Source organism: Mustelus asterias, chromosome 6 (assembly GCF_964213995.1).
Source record: "Mustelus asterias chromosome 6, sMusAst1.hap1.1, whole genome shotgun sequence".
NCBI lineage: Eukaryota > Metazoa > Chordata > Chondrichthyes > Carcharhiniformes > Triakidae > Mustelus > Mustelus asterias.
The window spans coordinates 136,238,407-136,253,486 of record NC_135806.1 but is presented as its reverse complement, the minus strand read 5'-3'; the positions used below and the strand labels follow the sequence as shown (position 1 = coordinate 136,253,486).

At 50.0% G+C, this 15,080-nt stretch overlaps 2 protein-coding genes across 3 annotated transcripts in view; one reads left to right on the top strand and one right to left on the bottom strand.

The window, feature by feature from the left end:
* The window catches only part of lrpap1 (low density lipoprotein receptor-related protein associated protein 1), a 39,557-nt gene extending 26,964 nt beyond the window's left edge, over positions 1 to 12,593 (bottom strand). Inside the window, exon 1 of one of the 2 annotated variants that reach the window (XM_078215159.1) lies at positions 12,349 to 12,593. In XM_078215159.1, coding sequence (XP_078071285.1) covers positions 12,349 to 12,519 — 171 coding nt within the window. In that variant the 5' untranslated portion in view covers positions 12,520 to 12,593. The remainder of the gene's footprint in view (positions 1 to 12,348) is intronic. The other variant, XM_078215161.1, reaches the window with a different exon arrangement.
* LOC144495167 (uncharacterized) overlaps positions 1 to 15,080 on the top strand; it is a 59,953-nt gene that overhangs the window by 36,659 nt on the left and 8,214 nt on the right. The window lies entirely within an intron of this gene.

The window sequence follows — 15,080 nt, the reverse complement described above, 5'->3', positions numbered from 1 at the left end:
GACCTCTCCTGTGTCCACGAATCAATTCCTGCCTCCCAGACTGCCTGGATCCACTACAGTTTGCCTATCACCGCAACAGGTCCACAGCAGACACCATCTTCCTGGCTCTACTCAACCCTGGAACACCTAGATAACAAAGACACTTATGTCAGACACCTATTTATTGACTACAGCTCAGCCTTCAACACCATTATTCCTACAAAACTCATCTCCAAACTCCGTGGCCTGGGCCTTGGCTTCTCCCTCTGCGACTGGATCATGAACTTCCTAACTCACAGACTGCAATGACGACACCTCCTCCACAATTATCCTCAACACTAGTGTGCCCCGCAAGGCTGTGTCCTCAGCCCCTTACTTTGTGCAGCTATGGCTGTGTGGCCAAATTCCCTTCCAACCCCATTTTCACATTTGCTGATGACACCACGGTAGTGGGATAGATCTCAAACAATGATGAGGCGGAGTACTGGAAAGCGATAGAGAATCTAGTGAAAAGGTGCAATGACAATTACCTCTCCCTCAATGTCAGTAAAACCAAGGAGACAGTCATCGAATTCAGGAAACGTAGTGGAGCAGGAATGGCCGAGAGCTTCAAGTTTCCAGGTGTTCAGATCATGAACAATCTGTCCTGGTCCCTCCACGCCCACGCGATAATTAAGCTCACCAATGCCTCTACTTTCTCAGGAGGCTAAGGAAATTTGACATTTCTGCTACGATTCTCAACAAGTTTTACAGATGCAGAATAGAAAGCATTCTTTCTGGATGTATCACAGCTTGGTATGGCTCCTGCTCTGACCAAGACCGCAAGAAACTACAAAGCGTTGTGAAGATTGCCCAGTCCATCACGCAGACCATGGCACTGTGGTTAGCACTGCTGCCTCACAGCTCCAGGGCGGCACAGCTCCGGGGCGGCACAGTAGCACAGTGGTTAGCACTGCTGCTTCACAGCTCCAGGGACCTGGGTTCGAATCCCGGCTCGGGTCACTGTCTGTGTGGAGTTTGCACATTCTCCCAGTGTCTGCGTGGGTTTCCTCCGGGTGCTCCGGTTTCCTCCCACAAGCCAAAGATGTGCGGGCTAGGTTGATTGGCCATTCTAAATTGCCCCTTAGTGTCCCGGGGTGCATAGGTTAGAGGGATTAGCGGGTAAATATATGGGGATAGGGCCTGGGTGGGATTGTGGTTGGTGCAGACTCGATGGGCCGAATGGCCTCTTTCTGCACTGTAGGATTCTATGATTCACCAGGGACCCAGGTTCGATCCCTGGCCTGGTTAACTGTCTGTGCAGAGTCTGCACGTTCTCTGTGTCTGCGTGGGTTTCCTCCGGGTGCTCCGACATCCTCCTACAGTCCGAAAGACGTGCTGGTTAGGTGCATTGGCCATGCTGAATTCTCCCTCAGTGTACCCAAACAGGCGCCGGGGTGTTGTGACTAGGGGATTGTCACAGTAACTTCACTACAGTGTTAATGTAAGCCAACTTGTGACAATAATAAACAAAACTAAACAAACCAGCCTCCCATCCAGTGACTCCGTCTACACTTTCTGCTGCCTTGGCAAAGCAGCCACCATAATCAAGGATCCCACACACCCCGGACATTCTCTCTTCCACCTTCTTCCATCGGGAAAAAAGATGCAAAAGTCTGAGATCATGCACCAACCGACTCAAGAACAGCTTCTTCCCGGTTGACATCAGACTTTTGAAAGGACCTACCCTGTATTAAGTTGATCTTTCTCTACACCCTAGATATGACTGTAACACTACATTCTGCACTCTCTTGTTTCCTTCTCGATGTACGGTATGCTTTGTCCGTATCGAGCACAAGAAACAAAATTTCTCCACTGTGTCCCAATACATGTGATAATAATAAACCAAATCAATTCCACCCATAAGACCATAAGATATAGGAGCAGAATTAGGCCATTCAGCCCATTGAGTCTGCTGCGCCATTCAATCATGGCTACTTTTAAAGCACAGTAAGAAGTCTCACAACACCAGGTTAAAGTCCAACAGGCTTATTTGGTAGCAAATACCATAAGCTTTTGGAGCACTGCTCCTTCATCAGATGGAGTGGAAATCTGCTCTCAAACAGTGCAAACAGACAGAATCAAGTTGCAGAATACTGATTAGAATGCGAATCCTACAGCCAGCCAGGTCTTAAATGTACAGACAATGTGGGTGGAGGGAACATTAAACACAGGTTAAAGAGATGTGTATTGTCTCCAGACAACAGCTCGTGAAATTCTGCAAGTCCAGGAGGCAAGCTCTCACAGCTTCATCCACAGTTTGCCTCCTGGACTTGCAGAATTTCACGAGCTGTTCTGTCTGGAGACAATACACATCTCTTTAACCTGTGTTTAATGTTCCCTCCACCCACATTGTCTGTACATTTAAGACCTGGCTGGCTGTAGGATTCGCATTCTAATCAGTATTCTGCAACTTGATTCTGTCTGTTTGCACTGTTTGAGAGCAGATTTCCACTCCATCTGACGAAGGAGCAGTGCTCCGAAAGCTTATGGTATTTGCTACCAAGTGAACCTGTTGGACTTTAACCTGGTGTTGTGAGACTTCTTACTGTATTCACCCCAGTCCAACGCCGGCATCTCCACATCATGACTACTTTTAAAGCACCAAGCGACATGCTCTTGATGGCTGTCATAATTTCATCCTTGTTTTTAAAGCTTTTGAACAAGGTGTTGGCAGCAACCATCACAGCCTCCTCGATAATTTCACCATCATGAACAGTTTCTTATGTTTTGCCAGCAGATAATGTGAATAGATATCTTTTTGCGAGCCTTGCCTTTAGCCACGGGTTTTGAAAAGGGTGACTGTTGCGCTTGCAACATTTCCTTTTTCCTGTTTGAAGGGAGATTTTCTTGAAATTTTGCATGCATTGTCTTGTGATACTGTTCCAAACGACCTCATTTACTCAAAGCCCCACACTGTTGACAAATGGTCTTGCCTTTGACCTTTGTGAAAAGAAATTCACTGTCCCATTCCTGGGGGAAATGGTAGGTTTTGCCCTCTTGGAGATCTCTGACTCCTCACTCATTGTTTTGTCTTCACCCAACTTAGTCCACCTGCGATACGGCAGCCAATGACCTGATTTGCTCATCATCACGAGAGTCCAGGATCGACCTGCCGATCACAATCAACTATTTGGAGACCAACTGATTTACGTCCAATGTGAATGACTTGGATGAAGTGGTCGACTGTATTGTAGCTAAATTTACTGATAAGACCATAAGACATAGGAGCAGAATTAGGCCACTCGGCCCATCGAGTCTGCTCTGCCATTCAATCACGGCCTATTTTTTTCTCATCCCCATTCTCCTGCCTTTTCCCATAACTCCTCATTAATCAAGAACCTATCTATCTCTGTCTTAACGACACTCAATGACCTGGCCTCCACAGCCTTCTGCGGCAAAGAGTTCCACAGATTCACCACTCTCTGGCTGAAGAAATTCCTCCTCATCTCCGTTTTAAAGGATCGTCCCTTTAGCCTGAGGTTGTGCCGTCTGGTTCTAGTTTTTCCTACTCGTGGAAACATCCTCTCCACGTCCACTCTATCCAGGCCTCACAGTATCCTGTAAGTTTCAATAAGATCCCACCTCATCCTTCTAAACTCCAACGAGTACAGACCCAGAGTCCTCAACCGTTTGATGCTGCAAAGGGAGGCTGGAGAGTAAGTTGTGAGGAGGACAGAGTCTGCAAGAGCAGATGCTTGTTAATATTTGGAATTCTCTTCCCCAGACAGCAGTGGAGGCCAGCTCATCTATAAAGGATTCAGGGGTTCTGGGGGGCAGGCAGGAAAATGGAGTTAAAGCCACAATCATGGTCTTGTCGAATGGAAGAGTGGGCCTGAAGGGTCGAATGGCCCACTCCTGCTCTTGGTTCTTACATTCCGCCTCTTGTCCTGCTCAGTCTCATTAATCAGTTACAGAGCTGCAGTGTTACCGCTCCCTACACAGTAAAGCACTGGATAACAGCTATTGCAACACTTCAGTGTTCCGTGACCCAGAGAAAGCAATGCTTCAGGTCACTGGTGAGATTCAGTGGAGAGAACATAATTCCTCAAGCCCAGGTGCCTCCTCCGATGACTCAGCAAGAAGCTGACCGACAGAGAAAATCCCAGGAAATTAACTGATTTCAGTAAGGCAGTCAGCAGAAACCCTGCAGCTGGCCTCACATCTGGGCTGGGGTGTTGGGGGGAGAAGAGGAGAAAAAAGAAAAAGAACAACTGGATGAATAATACCTTGTTTGCTTTATGAATTGAATCCCACGGAAATAAATTATTGCAATTCACAGTGAAGAAATTCAAATAGAACAGATATTTATGTCTCATTTTCTTATCTGCAGTCCATGAGCATGCCTTTTTCTAACGACACTGATGATTCTAGATTTTAAAAATTCATTTATGGGATTTGCACATCGCTGGCTAGGCCAGCATTTATTACCCATCCCTAGATGCCCTTCAGAGGTGGTGGTGAGTTGCCTTCTCGAATCGCTGCAGTCCCTGAGGTGCAGGTACACCCACAGTGCTTTAAGGGAGGGAGTTCCAGGATTTTGACCTAGCGACAGTGAAGGAATGGTGATATATCGGTATGCCTGGTGTTGCTTCTGGCATGCCCTCCTGCACTCTTCATTGAACCAGGGTTGACCCCCATAGCTTGGTGGTAACAGTAGAGTGGGGGATATGCTGGGCCATGTGGTGACAGATTGTGGTCGAGTACAATTCTGCTGATGATGATGGCCCACTACACCTCATGGATACCCAGTTTTTTTTTTATAGAACATTACAGCGCAGTACAGGCCCTTCGGCCCTCAATGTTCCGCTGGCCTGTGAAACCAATCTAAAGCCCATCTAACCTACACTATTCCAATATCATCCATATGTTTATCCAATGACCCTTTAAATGCCCTTAATGTTGACGAGTCCACTACTGTTGCAGGCAGGGCATTCCATGATCTTACTACTCTCTGAGTAAAGAACCTACCTCTGACATCTGTCCTATATCTCTCACCCCTCAATTTAAAGCTATGTCCCCTCGTGCTAGCCATCACCATCCAAGGTAAAAGGCTTACACTGTCCACCCTATCTAATCCTCTGATCATCTTGTATGCCTCTATTAAGTCACCTCTTAACCTTCTCTCGAACGAAAACAGCCTCAAGTCACTCAGCCTTTCCTCATAAGACCTTCCCACCATACCAGGCAACGTCCTGGTAAATCTCCTCTGCACCCTTTCCAATGCTCCCACATCCTTCCTATAATGCGGCGACCAGAACTGTACACAATACTCCAACTGCGGCCGCACCAGAGTTTTGTACAGCTGCAACATGACATCATGGCTCCGAAACTCAATCCCTCTACTAATAAAAGCTAACACACTGTACGCCTTCTTAACAACCCTGTCAACCTGGGTGCCAACTTTCAGGGATCTATGCACATGGACACCGAGATCTCTCTGCTCATCCACACTACCAAGTATCTTACCATTAGCCCAGTACTCTGTATTCCTGTTACTCCTTCCAAAGTGAATCACCTCACACTTTTCCGCATTAAACCCCATTTGCCACCTCTCAGCCCAGCTCTGTAGCTTATCTATGTCCCTCTGTAACCTGCAACATCCTTCCGCACGGTCCACAACTCCACCGACTTTAGTGTCATCCGCAAATTTACTAACCCAGCCTTCTACGCCCTCATCCAGGTCATTTATAAAAATGACAAACAGCAGTGGCCCCAAAACAGATCCTTGCGGTACACCACTGGTAACTGAACTCCAGGATGAACATTTCCCATCAACCACCACCCTCTGTCTTCTTACAGCTAGCCAATTTCTGATCCAAACCGCAAAATCACCCTCAATCCCACACGTCCGTATTTTCTGCAACAGCGTACCGTGGGGAACCTTATCAAATGCTTTACCGAAATCCATATACACCACTTCAACTGTTTTACCCTCATCCACCTCTTTGGTCACCTTCTCAAAGAACTCAATAAGGTTTGTGAGGCACGACCTACCCTTCACAAAACCGTGTTGACTATCCCTAATCAAATTGTTCCTTTCTAGATGATTATAAATCCTATCTCCTATAATCCTTTCCAAAACTTTGCCCACAGCAGAAGTAAGGCTCACTGGTCTATAATTACCAGGGTTGTCTCTACTCCCCTTCTTGAACAAGGGGACAACATTTGCTATCCTCCAGTCTTCTGGCACTATTCCTGTACAGTAAGAAGTTTAACAACACCAGGTTAAAGTCCAACAGGTTTATTTGGTAGCAAAAGCCACACAAGCTTTCGAGGCTCTGAGCCCCTTCTTCAGGTGAGTGGGAATTCTGTTCACAAACAGAACTTATAAGACACAGACTCAATTTACATGAATAATGGTTGGAATGCGAATACTTACAACTAATCCAGTCTTTAAGAAACAAAACAATGGGAGTGGAGAGAGCATCAAGACAGGCTAAAAAGATGTGTATTGTCTCCAGACAAGACAGCCAGTGAAACTCTGCAGGTCCACGCAACTGTGGGAGTTACAAATAGTGTGACATAAATTCTGATTCTAGGATCGCATGATAAAGACTCAGGAGGAAAAAAGCAGAAATATTTATGTGAAATAGTGTGACATAAACCCAATATCCCGGTTGAGGCCGTCCTTGTGTGTGCGGAACCTGGCTATCAGTTTCTGCTCCGCGACTCTGCGCTGTCGTGTGTCGCGAAGGCCGCCTTGGAGAACGCTTACCCGAATATCAGAGGCCGAATGCCCGTGACCGCTGAAGTGCTCCCCAACAGGAAGAGAACAGTCTTGCCTGGTGATTGTCGAGCGGTGTTCATTCATCCGTTGTCGCAGCGTCTGCATAGTTTCCCCAATGTACCATGCCTCGGGACATCCTTTCTTGCAGCGTATCAGGTAGACAACGTTGGCCGAGTTGCAAGAGTATGTACCGTGTACCTGGTGGATGGTGTTCTCACGTGAGATGATGGCATCTGTGTCGATGATCCGGCACGTCTTGCAGAGGTTGCTGTGGCAGGGTTGTGTGGTGTCTTGGTCACTGTTCTCCTGAAGGCTGGGTAGTTTGCTGCGGACAATGGTCTGTTTGAGGTTGTGCGGTTGTTTGAAGGCAAGAAGTGGGGGTGTGGGGATGGCCTTGGCGAGATGTTCGTCTTCATCAATGACATGTTGAAGGCTCCGGAGGAGATGCCGTAGCTTCTCCGCTCCGGGGAAGTACTGGACAACGAAGGGTACTCTGTCCACTGTGTCCCGTGTTTGTCTTCTGAGGAGGTCGGTGCGGTTTTTCGCTGTGGCGCGTTGGAACTGTTGATCAATGAGTCTAGCGCCATATCCTGTTCTTATGAGGGCATCTTTCAGCGTCTGGAGGTGTCTGTTGCGATCCTCCTCATCCGAGCAGATCCTGTGTATACGGAGGGCTTGTCCGTAGGGGATGGCTTCTTTAACGTGTTTAGGGTGGAAGCTGGAGAAGTGGAGCATCGTGAGGTTATCCGTGGGCTTGCGGTACAGTGAGGTGCTGAGGTGACCGTCCTTAATGGAGATGCGCGTGTCCAAGAATGCAACCGATTCCGGAGAGTAGTCTATGGTGAGCCTGATGGTGGGATGGAACTTGTTGATGTCATCATAGAGTTGTTTCAGTGATTGTTCACCATGAGTCCAAAGGAAGAAAATGTCATCGATGTATCTAGTGTATAGCACCGGTTGAAGGTCCCGTGCGGTGAAGAAGTCTTGTTCGAACCTGTGCATGAAGATGTTGGCATATTGAGGTGCAAATTTGGTCCCCATGGCTGTTCCGTGTGTCTGGATGAAGAACTGGTTGTTGAAGGTGAAGATATTGTGGTCCAGGATGAAGCGGATGAGATGTAAAATTGCATCTGGAAACTGGCAGTTGTTGGCGCTGAGCACTGAGGCACTGAGGCACTGAGCACTGGGGAGCACCTCAGCGGTCACGGGCATTCGGCCTCTGATATTCGGGTAAGCGTTCTCCAAGGCGGCCTTCGCGACACACGACAGCGCAGAGTCGCGGAGCAGAAACTGATAGCCAGGTTCCGCACACACAAGGACGGCCTCAACCGGGATATTGGGTTTATGTCACACTATTTCACATAAATATTTCTGCTTTTTTCCTCCTGAGTCTTTATCATGCGATCCTAGAATCAGAATTTATGTCACACTATTTGTAACTCCCACAGTTGCGTGGACCTGCAGAGTTTCACTGGCTGTCTTGTCTGGAGACAATACACATCTTTTTAGCCTGTCTTGATGCTCTCTCCACTCCCATTGTTTTGTTTCTTAAAGACTGGATTAGTTGTAAGTATTCGCATTCCAACCATTATTCATGTAAATTGAGTCTGTGTCTTATAAGTTCTGTTTGTGAACAGAATTCCCACTCACCTGAAGAAGGGGCTCAGAGCCTCGAAAGCTTGTGTGGCTTTTGCTACCAAATAAACCTGTTGGACTTTAACCTGGTGTTGTTAAACTTCTTACTGTGTTTACCCCAGTCCAACGCCGGCATCTCCACATCATGACTATTCCTGTAGACAATGACGACATAAAGATCAAAGCCAAAGGCTCTGCAATCACCTCCCTAGCTTCCCAGAGAAGTTTTGAATTGCTAGATCTGTTTGAAGTCTATTTAACAGGGTGGTTGTGCCATAAGTTATTGCTGAGTAAGTGCCACTTGATAGCGCTGTTGATGGCCCCTTCTGTCACTTTGGTAATAATCGAGAGTAGACTGATGGGATGATAACTGGCCGGGTTTTTCCCGGGCATTCGGCCTCTGATATTCGGGTAAGCGTTCTCCAAGGCGGCCTTCGCGACACACGACGGCGCAGAGTCGCTGAGCAGAAACTGATAGCCAAGTTCCGCACACACGAGAGTGGCCTCAACCGGGATATTGGGTTCATGTCACACTATCTATAACCCCCACAGTTGCCTGGACCTGCAGAGTTTCACTGGCTGTCTTGTTTGGAGACAATACACATCTTTTTAGCCTGTCTTGATGCTCTCTCCACTCACGTTGTTTTGTTTCTTAAAGACTTGATTAGTTGTAAGTATTCGCATTCCAACCATTATTCATGTAAATTGAGTCTGTATCTTTATATGCCCTGTTTGTGAACAGAATTCCCACTCGCCTGAAGAAGGGGTTTGGAGCTCCGAAAGCTTGTGTGGCTTTTGCTACCAAATAAACCTGCTGGACTTTAACCCGGTGTTGTTAAACTTCTTACTGTGTTTACCCCAGTCCAACGCCGGCATCTCCACATCGGGTTTTATTTGCCTTGTTTCTTCTGTGCACACCTTTGGACACTAAGAGACAATTCAGCATGGCCAATCCACCCAACCTGCACATCTTTGGACTGTGGGAGGAAACCAGAGCACCCGGAGGAAACCCTCGCAGAAACAGGGCGAGCGTGCAAACTCCATGGCCGGAATTGAACCAAGGTCGCTGGTGCTATGAGGCAGCGGTGATAACCATTGAGCCACCGTGCTGTATTGTCATGGACAAATGCATCTGCTGCAGGCAGGGTGGTGAGGATGAGGTCAAGTATGTTTTTTCCTCTTGTTGGTTTCTTCGCCACTTGCCGCAGACCCAGTATAGCAGCTATGTTGTTTAGACCCGGCCTGCTTGGTCTGTGGTGGTGCTACTAAGCCACTCTTGGTGATAGACAAGACGGCCAGGCATACAAGAGAACATCCCAGCCCACCCAGAGTACTTTCAGCACTCTTGCCACCCTCAGTGCTTCGTCCAAGTGGTGTTCAACATGAGAGTCGTATGGATTCATCAGCTGAGGAGGGAACGGTGCGTGGTACGTCCAAAGTTGATGTCGAGGACTCCTCCCTTCTGAGTATATACCACTGTGCAGCCACCTCCGCTGGGTCTGTCCTGTGCCACCGACAGGAATGATGATGTCCGGGACATTATCTGTAAGGTATGATTCCCTGAGTGTGACGTTAGTGAGGGGGACCTTGTAGGGTGATAGGGCTAGATTTGCCATTGCCATTCCTGCTTTCTAGGTCGATGCTGGGTGGTCAGTCTGATTTAATTTTCTGTTTTCTTGGTAGCGGCTGTACCTTAAGCCACTTTCCCGCACTATCCTCATATCCCTCAATGTCATTATTATCCGGAGATCTACTGATTTCTGCCTTGAGCCTGCTCAATGACTGAACTTCCACAGCCCTTCGGGGGAGAGAACTCAAAAGATTCACAACCCTCTGAGTGAAGACATTTCTCCTCATCTTCGTGTTAAATGGCCTACTCCTTGTTGAGATTCTGTCCCTGGTTCCAGACTCACCAGCCAGGGGAAAACATCCTGTCCACATCTACCCTGTCACACATTTTGTAAATTTCAATGAGAAACATTTAAGTATTAAAAAGCTTTGAAATAGTGATGTGGGAGTGGGTTGCTGATAAAGACAAGTCAAAATGGCACTGTTTCAAATACAGCTCTTTAATGATGGGATACATTTGGGTAATCTATCCTATCATTTCAAACAGAATGTCAAAAGTTGAATCATTTCTTAGCATCACCACTTTTGAAATAAAAGTGAGTGAACCCCAGATATCGAACCTCTCTTTCATTTCCCCACTGTCACCCTCCCGATAAAAACAAACTTAGATTAGGAAGGTCAGTCAGAGATAGATATCTACTGCCCTTCCTGAGTATTTAACTTATTGCCTCTGTAGTATTAGAAGGGCATTCTGACATCAATCACTGCACATTCTCCACATGTCTGCGGGGGCTTCCTCCAGGTGCTCCAGTTTCCTCCCACACTCCAAAGATGTGCAGGTTGGATTGACCATGTTAAATTGCCCCTTAGTGTTCCACGATGTTAAGTTTAGGTTTATTTACTAGTTTCAAAGTAAGTTTCCATTAACACTGCAAAGAAATACGATGTCTAGATTAGATAGATTAACTATAGTAAATGTGTGGGGTTACAGGGTTGGGGGGCCTGGGGCTTTCTTTAGTGCTATCTACAATTCCCCTATTGCCTCCCCTGCCCAGCCCCGCTTTCACAGTTCTCTTGTACCTCTCACTTTTAGTTTCAAGGGTAGTGACCACAGCCCAGGGTGGTGACCCATCTCATGGCAAATCACACTGTCCAACAGCCCCTTGTCCAACCCTGCTGGCCCTACTCTAGACTCTAACTCCATCACCTTTGCTAACCCTACCCCACACATGGCCAAACCCACACCAACATTAGCCCCCTCCCCTCAAACCGTCCCCACTGCTCGGTAAACCCTCGAGCCAACCCTCAAGCTCCTCCTCCCACTCGACACTCCCTCACTTCCGCTTGGCCCCTCTCCTAACCCTGTCAGCCCCTCACCCATAGGTCTCACTGGCCCCTCTTACACATTAGCCCCTCACACGACAGCCCTGCCCCAATTAACCCGACCAACCCATCCATATCCTCTACCAGCCCCTGAACCCTCCCACAGACCAACATCAAACCCCTACACCCGATCCCCCTACCCTTATGCCAAAAGGCTGCTCCTCCACTAACAACTCGCCACCCCGGCTCTGCCCCCCCACTTGGACCACCACCCACAGACCCCGGGGCACAACTCCCCCCACCACAGACCCTGGGACACAACTCCCCCCACCACAGATCCTGGGACACAACTCCCCCCACCACAGATCCTGGGACACAACTCCCCCCACCACAGATCCTGGGACACAACTCCCCCCACCCCCCCCCCGCTCCGCCCCCCCCCCCCCCCCGCTCCGCCCCGCCCCGCCCCCCCCCCCGCCCCGCCCCCCGCTCCGCCCCGCCCCCCCCCCCCGCTCCGCCCCGCCCCCCCCCCCCGCTCCGCCCCGCCCCCCCCCCCCGCTCCGCCCCGCCCCCCCCCCCCGCTCCGCCCCGCCCCCCCCGCCCCCCCCCCCCGCCCCCCCCCCCCCGCTCCGCCCCGCCCCCCCCGCTCCGCCCCGCCCCGCCCCCCCGCTCCGCCCCGCCCCCCCCCCCGCTCCGCCCCGCCCCGCCCCCCCGCTCCGCCCCGCCCCGCCCCCCCGCTCCGCCCCGCCCCCCCCCGCCCCCCCCGCCCCCCCCGCTCCGCCCCCCCCGCTCCGCCCCCCCCCGCTCCGCCCCCCCCCGCTCCGCCCCGCCCCCCCCGCTCCGCCCCGCCCCCCCGCTCCGCCCCGCCCCCCCCGCTCCGCCCCGCCCCCCCGCTCCGCCCCGCCCCCCGCTCCGCCCCCGCTCCGCCCCGCCCCCCCCGCTCCGCCCCGCCCCGCCCCCCCCGCTCCGCCCCGCCCCGCCCCCCCCGCTCCGCCCCGCCCCGCCCCGCCCCCCCCGCTCCGCCCCGCCCCGCCCCCCCCGCTCCGCCCCGCCCCGCCCCCCCCCTCACTCACCCGCTGCGCCTTCTCCCAGACTTGGTTGAGTTTGGCGATCCGGAATTCAATGGTCCCTTTCCCCGCTGCGGCCGCCTCATTTTTCTCCCGGGAGTATTTTCCGACGGCCTGAGCGGCTCTGGGAAACAGGCAGAGAGTCAGCAGCGCCAGCCTCACCCACCGTGCCGCCATCGCTCCGTCCCGCACACTGAGGGAGCGTCACCCTGGCAACCGGCTCCGGCCCGCACTGCGCCTGCGCCGCGCCTCGGCCCACACTGCGCCTGCGCACCGCCAGGCTCCGGCCCGCACTGCGCCCTGCGTAAAATGCAATAAAACCTTGATTCATGTGGCAGGAATTAGCAAGTTGAGGTTGTCAGCACTGCTTAAACAGAAGTTGCGTGCACTGAAATCAAATAAAGTAAATATTCATGATGCATCCTGTTAATGTTCGCTTAAAAGTAATATTTGTTGCTGCACAGGTACAATTTTGCTCATGTTTAGCCAATCATTGAGCATGATTGGATAACATTTTTCTCAGAGTATGTTACTATAAGCTTCTGAAGCATTAACTTTCACCCACTGTCTGGTGACATCCAGATTTTAGCAACGTCTCATATTACCATACCTTGAGAATTTGTCATAATTAAAACTTAATTAAAGGTTAAAAAAAAGGCATGCAGGCTCTCACGGGAAACTTCAATTCCCAGAGAGCATTGCGGGGCGCTGCCCGCGTCGTGATGACGTCGCCAACGGAGTTAGAGCACCCCCAATAGGTGACACTCGGTACTGCCTGACAGCAGCACCAGGTCATTGTGGAGGGACAGGTCGAGATGGAGAATTAATGGACCATCGGGGCAGGACATTTAACTCCTGGAGCTTGTTCCACCCTCATTCAATCTATCATTCCTGATCTGGGATTTAAATCCACATACATTCTGGGTCACTAATATCCTTTGAGGGAAGGAAATCTGCCATCCTACATGTGACTGCAAACCCACAACATTCTGCCCTCTGAAATGGCCGAGCAAATCACTCAGTTCAAAGGCAATCAGGGATGGGCGACAAAGGCCAACCTTGCCAGTGATGCCCACATCCCATGAAAGAATAAACAAAACCATCTTTGTCCATTTGGCTACCAAAGAGCCATCAATCACAGATTTCAAATGAACATTGAACCAGAAGCAATTGCTGTCAAGAGGGTTCTCAAACTTGACCTTTTGGAAATGTTTCCTAATTTCACCTGTAGACTTGTAAACGAACGTGTCTTGTGTCCCAACACACTGGTTTTTTGATTTGATTTGATTTATTGTCACACGTATTAACATACAGTGAAAAGTATTGTTTTTTGCGCGCTATACAGACAAAACATACCGTTCATAGAGAAGGAAACGAGAGAGTGCAGAATGTAGTGTTACAGTCATAGCTAGGGTGCAGAGAAGATCAACTTAATGCAAGGTAGGTCCAGTCTGGTGGCAGCAGGGAAGAAGCTGTTCTTGAGTCAATTGGTATGTGACCTCAGACTTTTCTATCTTTTTCCCAACGGAAGAAGGTGGAAGAGAGAATGTCCGGGGTGCGTGGGGTCCTTAATTATGCTGGCTGCTTTGCCGAGACAGCGGGAAGTGTCGCCAGAGTCAATGAATGGGAGGCTGGTTTGCGTGATGTATTGGGCTACATTCACGACCTTTTGTAGTTTCTTGTGGTCTTTGCCCGAGCAGGAGCTGTGATGCAACCAGAAAGAGTGCTTTCTATGGTGCATCTGTAAAAATTGGTGAGAGTTGTAGAGTTGGTGAGAGTTGGTGAGAGTTGTAGAGTTGGTGAGAGTTGGTGAGAGTTGTAGCTGACATGCCAAATTTCCTTAGTCTTCTGAGAAAGTAGAGGCGTTGGTGGGCTTTCTTAACTATAGTGTCAGCATGGGGGGACCAGGACAGGTTGTTGGTGATCTGGACACCTAAAACTTGAAGCTCTCGACCCTTACATTGCCATTCATAGTGAGAGGATTTGAGTATAGGGATAGGGATGTTTTGCTGCAATTGTATAGGACATTGGTGATGCCACACCTGGAATATTGTGTGCAGTTTTGGTGTCCTTATCTGAGGAAGGATGTCCTTGCTATAGAGAAGTACAGCAAAGGTTTACCAAGCTGATTCCTGGGATGGCAGGTCTGTCATATGAGGAGAGACTAAGTCGGTTAGAATTCTATTCACTGGAGTTTAGAAGAGTGAGAGGGAATCTCATAGAAACTTATAAAATTCTAACAGGTTTAGAGAGGTAGATTCAGAAAGAATGTTCCCAATGGTGGGGGAGTCCAGAACTAGGGGTCATATTTTGAGGATAAGGAGTAAACCTTTTAGGACTGAGGTGTGAGGGGTGATGGAGGGGCCTGAGTTCCCAGGTCTCTGAAGAGAGGGCACCCCACATCTGTGGCCACTTAAGGGTATTAACAGGGGCATGGGTGGACTTCCTGTCCAAGGAGCAGTCTGCCCTCCTGTGAAATTGCATCTGGACCAGGCTGGGCAGGATCCCAGAGGGAATGCCATCCATGCAATTTTATACTCCCCCCACACCCCCCCGCCGTCCCGGCCTTGGGATCTTCCAGGCACAGGGAAGGTAGGAGGGGGGTTGGGATGGGGAGGGGAAGGGGGGGGGGAAGCTGTTGGTGGGAGTGTAAAGCGTTGGCCAGCTGGTCTGGAAACATCTAGGAAGAGGAAAGCAGAGTTGAAGGGCGGGATTCTACAGTCTCGCTCGTCCCGAGA